This window comes from Maylandia zebra, linkage group LG5 (genome assembly GCF_041146795.1).
Source record: "Maylandia zebra isolate NMK-2024a linkage group LG5, Mzebra_GT3a, whole genome shotgun sequence".
NCBI lineage: Eukaryota > Metazoa > Chordata > Actinopteri > Cichliformes > Cichlidae > Maylandia > Maylandia zebra.
Genome location: NC_135171.1, coordinates 23,896,023 through 23,904,476, shown reverse-complemented (window position 1 = coordinate 23,904,476; position 8,454 = coordinate 23,896,023). Strand labels below are relative to the sequence as shown.

Sequence of the window (8,454 nt, the reverse complement as noted above, 5' to 3'; positions counted from 1 at the left end):
GAATTATGTTGTTTAAAATTTACAGATCTATTATATTGCTTACCATAACAAATGATGAATTGACTTCTTTAACCAGAAATTACATTTAAAAACAACAACAATGATAACAATTTGACAACAATTTAGACTGAAAATTTCAAATTTGGATTCATTGCTCCATAAAACTTGTTGCAACTGATTTTCAGTCCAGATAGATAGAATGGTTCCTGTTAAAAGTCTGCAACACAGACATTTTTACCTACAAGATTTACACAGGCTACTGTAGAAGCTGATGGGGTTGTAGTTCACATTGGAAACTGTAGGGGCAGCAGCACGCACATAGGCGCTATTCTTCTTCTTCGTCTCTTCTCGCTCCCACTGTACCCGGTAGTTTTTCTCTTGCTCTCCCACAGACTCAAAGTTTTCTGCATCTGTTGTCAAGGTAATTATTTCTGGGCCACGGTTAATTAATGTAATTGGCCGTTTTGGTAGGTTTTGTTTAATAGTTCGTTTTCTCTGTAAAGTTTAGCTAGCTGATATTTGTCAACCATCCCCATCAGCAGCGCTGCTGCTACGATCGAGGTTAAAAAAAAAAAGTCATTCATACACTCTGCGTTTAGTTTACATTTATGTGTTTATCTTTAACTGAGGGTTTGTATCATCCCATTCAACCACCTTTACTTGCTCAGTTTTTAATTCCACAATGCCAACTTTTAAGCTTAACCTCAGATTTCCTTGAGTATGTGTCCCTTTACAATCATTATATTTTGCATTAATAGAAGTCATGTAAGAAAAGATGTTAAAATGTAAAAGATTTATATATTCATGCTAATTAAATATCAATATTCTTTGCCAAAAAAGATCAAATATAGTGTTTATAGCTTTTTAAAAAATATTTCTCTATAAAATGGTTGCAGTGATTTATTTGGAGCATGCTTGGACACACGGTACATAAGGTAAAAACGGCTTTGTGCAATTCTAATGAGCTTGAAAGTCAATATTTGGTATGACCACCTTTATTCTTCATTATTTTTCATGAAGTCTGCAGAGGTTCTCAGTCATCCAGGTCATGGAGCAGTTTATTAAGCAAATCAGATAATGCAAATCCATTATGAAGTCTTTATCAGACCCTGCTGGATAAGCCTTTAGATCGATGCTTTATGCTTCAATGAATGAATTTTCAAGCCTCAGAGCATGATTTTGAAATTCTGCTACACTTTTGAAATTGCATATTCCTGAAGACATTGCGGCAGATATTTGACTTGCAAAGATTTAAGTGTGTCTCTAGATATTGCTATTTGAAGATGAGTCCACAAAAAACAACTTAAAAACCCATCTCATCAGGAATAACTGGCAGTGGCAGATCAGTGGGCATAGATACCCTGTTATCCTAAGGCACAGACAGCAAGAACGGAGGACTTCTCAGAGTTGCCGCTTCTGTTCCTACTAAGAGAATTGGATAATATTGGGGAGCTAAAACAGAAATTGCTGTTTCTCTAATGTTTTGTTGTTGTTTTTCTTTACTGAGTTTCTAGTAATCCTCATTATGTTTTGGCTTATTTATCTGTTAAGCAAATGGAAAAGATTACTGAACACGTCTATGTGGGTAGTATTGGCACAAAAAAGGAGTCAGTGTAATCACGATAGCATTGTTACTCTTCATGAAAACCTTGAAGTCCCTCACGTTTTTCTGCATCAACACAAACAAACTGTAACTCAAGCTCAACCTTGCTGTGACAGACGCAACCATTTCCAGCTGCCATGTGATTAATCAGATGAGGAGGCCTAATCCAATTAGGATACTAGCATGCATGTTGGCGCTTTTAAGCTTGCAGCTAGGTCAGGATATTTTTGTTTGAGAGCTTCGCAGAGGGGAGAGAGTGAAAGAGGTATGGGAGACACGTTTTAATAATTCAAATAGAAACGTATATATTATTTTTTGTTGTATGTTTATTACATTTACAACAGCTTTTATTTTTTGTCCGATATTAACAAGTGCAGCTCTGTTTCTTCTCAAGGTCCTGCACCATGTCCATCGTTAAGATCCACGCCAGAGAGATCTTCGACTCTCGTGGAAACCCCACGGTAGAGGTTGACCTTTACACTGACAAGGGTAGGCCTAAATGTGCCTTCTGGGCCAGTTTTTGTTTTTTGTAGTTAAAATAGTGTTCATTACCTAAATTGTCCTTATGATGTGGTTATCTATGCACGTTTTGTTTTGTTTGTTTTATTATTATTTAGACATTTTTTATTCTTCTGTCATGCTTCCGTTTGCATGTACCTTTCCCAGGCTTGTTTAGGGCCGCTGTACCAAGCGGGGCATCTACAGGAATCTATGAAGCCTTGGAGCTCAGGGACAACGACAAGTCTCGCTACCTTGGGAAAGGTTTGTACATATTTCCTTTATTTAATTTCATGAAATTGTTGAAACATGTTTGGGTTTTTTTTTTTGTTTTTAATAAAGAAGCTTTATTACTTAAAGTATAATTCATTTTTTAAGAAAAATACTTTAAATATTGACTTCTTTTTTGTATTTCTTTTTTGTCTTTCTATGAGTTATCACAACTCACCATTCTCTCTCTCTTGTTCTCTTTGCCAGATATGAAAGGGTTAGTGAGTTTCCATTGCCTGTCCTTCTAATTTAAAATAAAAATGTGTCCATCTAATAGTCGATCAGTGTGCATGGTGGGCTGTCTGTAAAGCATGCTGTCATTTCAGTATTGATGATTTGCATGTTGATTTTAAAATAGCTGCTAAAACACTGACTATGGGGAAATAACAGCGTTAATTACGCAAACATCTCTTTCTTTGTGTCAAAGTATGAATTTTAGAATCAAAAGTTGCACGTTCTGCTAAATCTATGGCTTTAATATTGAGATTGCAAGGGTTGCCCATAATATTTTGATAAAATAATCTCTAATGTGTCCTTCACAGGAGTCTCACAGGCTGTAGAGCACATTAATTCAACCATTGCTCCTGCACTTGTTGGCCAAGTAAGATCATTTAGTGTCTGCATTTTCTAATATGTATGCTAAGTAACCTTTGGAAGGGTTTCCATCGATGATGAAATGCTAATGTGAAGCTTACTGTCTGCTCAGGATGTGTCTGTGGTTGAGCAAGAGAGAATTGACCAGATGATGATTGACCTGGATGGCACAGAGAACAAATGTAAGTGACAGAAGCATCTGTACTATTATGTACACTACAGCATAGTCTTCATAAATGTCTGCTTGATGACAGATTTCTCATACCTTTAATGGTGATGTTAAACAAATAAAGCATCTAATCAGCAGAATTGCAAAACTGTTCCAATGAGAACAGTTTTGTTTTCTTCTAGTTACACTAAAAGGTTTTCAAATGCTGTGTTTAAGATGGAGTAGTGAGTGAATGTGCAGTCTTTGTCCCCTCAGTCCAAAATTACATTAAAAAGAACCTTTTATTTTAACCTGTTATCAGTCGAGTTTAAAGAAAGGTGCCCATAAAAGGTTAATGCAACAGCGGTTTAAGACCTTTGCAAATGACCACTGGATAGGAGGATTATGTAGCGAGCATAGAATAGAATGGAAATATCCTTTATTGTCCCCCACTGAGGAAAATTCAGTAATGGTAGGTTTATTCTTCCCCTCATGCATCGTGTTATAGCTGCGACACAGAAACTGGAAATCATCCTTCTCCCGATGTCACCAGATGCTCCGCAACACTTATTAAAATGTAGTATACCCATCTTATGATGTCCTCTGCTCTGGCTACTGGCATCCTGCAGTCCTAGGGGCTAGGGAAAGGAACTCGGGGTGTGAACCCAGCAACAATTACAAAAAAAACTGAGTATGTTATATATATTGCACCTTTAAAGATGATTGTCATTAAGCGTTTACAGTCAAATTAGATCCATTTATTTCAATGTGAGACGAATCAAGGTGGTTCATCCTGATTTTTTTTATTTATTACTAATGCAATATTATTACATTTAATATAATTATATACATTATGTTTTTTTTTGTTTTTGTTTTTTTTGTTCATTTACAACTAACAGCCAAGTTTGGAGCAAACGCCATCCTAGGTGTGTCTCTGGCTGTTTGCAAAGCTGGTGCAGCAGAGAAAGAAGTCCCCTTGTATCGCCATATTGCTGACCTCGCAGAAAACCCAGAGGTCATCTTGCCTGTGCCGGTGAGACTTTGCTTATCTGATGGCACGCATAAATTTGCTGGCCTGTCTTCATTCAGTTGACCTTTCAGTAAACCTCTTATTATAATTCTAACATGCCTTATTTTTCCATTCTCTGCATTCATCAGGCCTTCAATGTGATCAACGGCGGCTCTCATGCAGGCAACAAGCTTGCCATGCAGGAGTTCATGATCCTGCCCATCGGGGCTAGCACCTTCAAAGAAGCCATGCGCATTGGAGCCGAGGTTTACCACAATCTCAAGAGTGTCATCAAGAAGAAATATGGCCAGGATGCCACTAATGTGGGTGACGAAGGTGGCTTTGCTCCAAATATTCTGGAAAATCAGGAAGGTAAACATTTGTGCTAAGGATGTATTTCTGTTGTGTCTTATTAAATATATAATGTCGTGTAAAAGAAGTTACACACAAGTTATACGAGAATATTCCTTCAGTAACAAATAATGAACATGTTTGTTCATATGTGATGTTTAACCTTGCAGCTCTGGAGTTGCTGAAGGAGGCCATTGCTAAAGCAGGGTACACAGATGAGGTTGTGATTGGCATGGATGTAGCAGCATCTGAATTCTACAGGGATGGAAAATATGACCTGGATTTCAAGTCACCTGATGACCCGAGTCGTTACATCACACCCGACGAGTTGGCTGATCTCTACATGAGCTTCGTGAAGGATTATCCAGGTAAAATCCCGAAACTGTCTGTTTTTTGCAAATAATCCGAGTTGTAAGTAGTCATTTTAAAGTAAGCAAAGTTTTTGCTTCTATAATTAGCACAACAGTTTTCAGATGAACTCAAATAATTAGTTTTTTTTCCTAATGATCAGTTAAATGTGGATTTGATACATTTGCATTGACTGAATGTGCCATTTGTATACAGCAGCAATGGTTGCTGGACGTTGGCCTCTTTATTACTACTTAAAAATTCCAATAAAATCAATTAACTTAATAACTTAAAGCTACATTTCCAATATTCCTCTATTGAATGTAATTGCAGAAGTGCAACAATCAGATTGTGTTGTTGGTGTTTCTTGTCTTGTAGGACTTCTTTTAATAAGTCTTGGACTTATTAGGTTTTAAAGTATCACAAGTCATAGTAATGTTGTTTAACTGTCCTTCCAGTGGTGTCCATTGAGGATCCATTTGACCAGGATGACTGGGCAGCCTGGACCAACTTCACTGGCAGCACAGACATCCAGGTTGTTGGCGATGATCTGACTGTGACTAACCCTAATCGCATCAGCAAGGCTGTGGAGGAGAAGGCCTGCAACTGTCTGCTGCTTAAAGTCAATCAGATTGGCACAGTTACAGAATCCATGAGGGCGTAAGTGAACCTTTGAAACTCATACAAATGTTTATATAAGTATTAGATTTTAAGGTGTGGGTGACGTGACTGTAATGTTACTTGAGTTGAGGACAGCTTTATATGTTATTTTACAAAAAACTTTTCGCTTCATTTTGCGTGAAATACGTATCATGATCACTTTGTCGATACAGCAAAGTATAGAAAATAATTTCTTTGTTTAAGTAGGACAGGCTTTCGTGACCTGGTTCTATGGGTTTCTCTCTCTCTTCAGCATACATGTGTTTATGCCCTTGGTTACTATAAGTAACTGTAAGTACTGTAAGTGTAATCAAATCTTCCCAACATGTTTCCTTTCATGGAAACCCTAAAAGTCTTGCCCAAATATCCCAACTAAGCTTTAATCTGGTGACAGTGCTGATGATGCTACAAGCTAATGCTAACCAGAGCAATCGAATGATAACGTCATTGGTAGACCTTAAAATGCAAAGAAGAGAGGAGGGAAGAAGAAAGTGAAAAGAGTGAGAAAAGAATCATGAATTGTTGGAATTGCATCATCCATGTAGAATTTAAGGAAAATCTCGTTGCTCTCCGCAGGTGTAAGATGGCCCAGCAGAACGGCTGGGGTGTGATGGTGAGCCATCGCTCTGGTGAAACTGAAGACGCCTTCATTGCAGATTTGGTGGTCGGCTTATGCACCGGACAGGTAATACTTGATGTAAAGGTTTGACTTTTTAGAACATAAAATGAAACTTGTTTGTCTAGAATCCAAATGCCTTATTGTATCTGTGAGAAGGGGATTAGTGTTCCTAAACTGGATGTGGATTTTAGATAGATGATGTGCTTGCAGTGTATAGAATAAAGCACTGTATGAATGTATGGTTAAATCTGACTTTAAAGCACTTTGAGAAGAGTAGAAAAGCAGTATATAAATGAAAGTCTATCCTAATTATAATAATACAACTTGAACACATGTATTATAAATGCTAAAATAAACAATGCTTTGACACACTCAGATCAAGACCGGAGCTCCTTGCCGCTCTGAGCGTTTGGCCAAATACAACCAGATTCTCAGGTGAGCTTTACTCAACTCACAAGTTTTATCATGCTTCTCTGAAATGAGCATAAAAAGTGTAAAACATGAACAAGTGCTTTAACCTCCTGAGACCCGAACTCTTTCATGGCATGCATTTTTAATTCCTTTTTGCTATTTGAGTTGTTTGGGACCTGATTAATGTAAAAACAAAGGATTATGTGTTTGTTTTTCATTTGTTTTTACCTGATTTTTGTTTCTGAGAAAAATGAGATCCACATATGAGGACATTTGCTTTAAATTTTGATAGAACAGTGGCAGTATAATGTCCTTGTAAGTGGATTTCAGGCCCTTGTAGAGCAAAATGTAGTATTTTGGTCTAGACAACCCAAAATATGATGTCCACATATGTGGGTCCTAGGAGGTTAAGCCTGGATTCTATCTTAAGGCCAGCAGGTGGCGCTAGTTGTGGTTGCAAAAAATATTTCTGCTCCTATAGAAGTCTATGGGAAAATGGCTTTAGTGTGTTTACAGAAGTCAGTGTTTTGACCTCTATAAACATCTTTCTGCTGAGTTTATGCATTCAGTCACTTGTCTTGGGTCGTTATTTGTGATATGAACCAGCACACTCACTGGCCAATGAGCATGCAGCTTAAAAGTGAGACCCACCCATCGTCATCACAACGGCTTTTTGCAGTCAAGATGGCAACAGTAAATTTAAAAGTTAATTGAAAGTAAATTTTGTATCAAATGTTAAGTGTGATGAAAAGACCTCTTACTAAATTAAAGAGCAGAACTAATTTTGAATCTCTCTCACTACAGAATTGAAGAGGATTTGGGAGACAAGGCTCGCTTTGCTGGAAAAAACTTCAGAAAACCAGTGATGGAGTGAAGACTTTACAAATATGTGCATGCACACAAATGCACAGTAACTTGTTTGCTAATAAATGAAAATACATTTCGGCAATAAGGATAAATGTAGAACTACTCGCATAAAACCTGCTGTAATACTGAATAGAGAACTACCTGAAACTACTTGAACTCTGACTCTACAATAAAGTTTTCTTCCATCTTAAGTTTCTCTCTTTTTGTGGAGTAAAATAATTATTGAAATCTGTTGGAGTTGACACAATACATTGTGATTATTTCTTTTTATTGTGCATATGTTACATATTTTACTCTGATACAATTTTTAAGATGTCTAAACAATGTGATCTTCATAGTATCTTTCCAGATGTTTGGCTTGTACACAGTTTTTTTTTTTTGTTTTGTTTTTTTTGGGGGGGGGGGGGGGGGTCAGCAGTTAAATTAAAGACAATGAAGCTATTTGGAAAATGAGATGACTCTACCTCTAAATAAGGGGGCCTGCTGACAACATTCAAATCTATTTCCAATTATCTTTTGACCTGCCAGCTTCATTGAATCGTTTGTCTGACTGCTTGAAAGAGGTCACAGAGTGGCTGTCTGCCAATTCTCTCATTTTAAATGAGAAGAAAACTGAGATTATGGTGTTTGATAGTCACAGTCCACGAGATCAGCTAGCTGGCCGATTTGGTCCCTTTGCTTGCTTTCTTACAGACACTGTAAGTAATCTGTGTTTGCCTGGATAGTTCATTTAAGCTGGATAAACAGGTTTCCTCTGTGGTTAAATCTGGCTTCTTCCAATTGCGCCAAATTTCAAAGGTCAAACGTTTAATACCGTACAAAGACCTTGAAAAACGTATCCATGCCTTTGTGACCTCCAGATTAGATTATTGTAACTCGCTCACCTCCAATGATAACATCCCGCCAGATGCGGATGCGCAGGCAGCTCAGTGCGCACTCGCGGAGCAGATACTGCACATGGAGCGGACATTCCCGGACTCTCTCATTATTGCTCTTGGGGACTTTAACAAAGCCAATCTGAGCCATGAGCTTCCCAAATACAAGCAGTATATTAAATGCCCGACCAGAGAGGAGAG

At 37.7% G+C, this 8,454-nt stretch overlaps 1 protein-coding gene across 2 annotated transcripts; it reads left to right on the top strand.

The window, feature by feature from the left end:
- The first annotated feature begins 291 nt into the window (after positions 1 to 291).
- Positions 292 to 7,569, top strand: eno1b (enolase 1b, (alpha)). 2 transcript variants are annotated; one of them, XM_004548525.4, is made up of 12 exons: positions 292 to 421; positions 1,998 to 2,092; positions 2,270 to 2,365; positions 2,914 to 2,972; positions 3,078 to 3,147; positions 4,013 to 4,146; positions 4,272 to 4,494; positions 4,644 to 4,841; positions 5,280 to 5,481; positions 6,058 to 6,166; positions 6,477 to 6,535; positions 7,316 to 7,569. In XM_004548525.4, the coding sequence occupies exons 2-12, from the start codon at positions 2,008 to 2,010 to the stop codon at positions 7,383 to 7,385; spliced, it is 1,305 nt and encodes a 434-aa protein (XP_004548582.1). In that variant the 5' UTR covers positions 292 to 421; positions 1,998 to 2,007; the 3' UTR covers positions 7,386 to 7,569. The 2 variants fall into 2 exon arrangements, with proteins under 2 accessions (XP_004548582.1, XP_004548581.1); XM_004548524.4 differs by lacking the exon at positions 292 to 421 and adding an exon at positions 1,720 to 1,868.
- Positions 7,570 to 8,454: the final 885 nt, after the last annotated feature.

What these genes read in the sequence shown, in the direction of transcription:
- eno1b (XM_004548525.4), top strand. Translation starts at nt 2,008, where the DNA reads ATGTCCATCGTTAAGATCCACGCCAGAGAGATCTTCGACTCTCGTGGA. An exon ending in GTCTCGCTACCTTGGGAAAG is followed by an intron (nt 2,366 to 2,913) that starts GTTTGTACATAT and finishes TGTCCTTCACAG; the next exon opens with GAGTCTCACAGGCTGTAGAG. An exon ending in GGATGGCACAGAGAACAAAT is followed by an intron (nt 3,148 to 4,012) that starts GTAAGTGACAGA and finishes TACAACTAACAG; the next exon opens with CCAAGTTTGGAGCAAACGCC.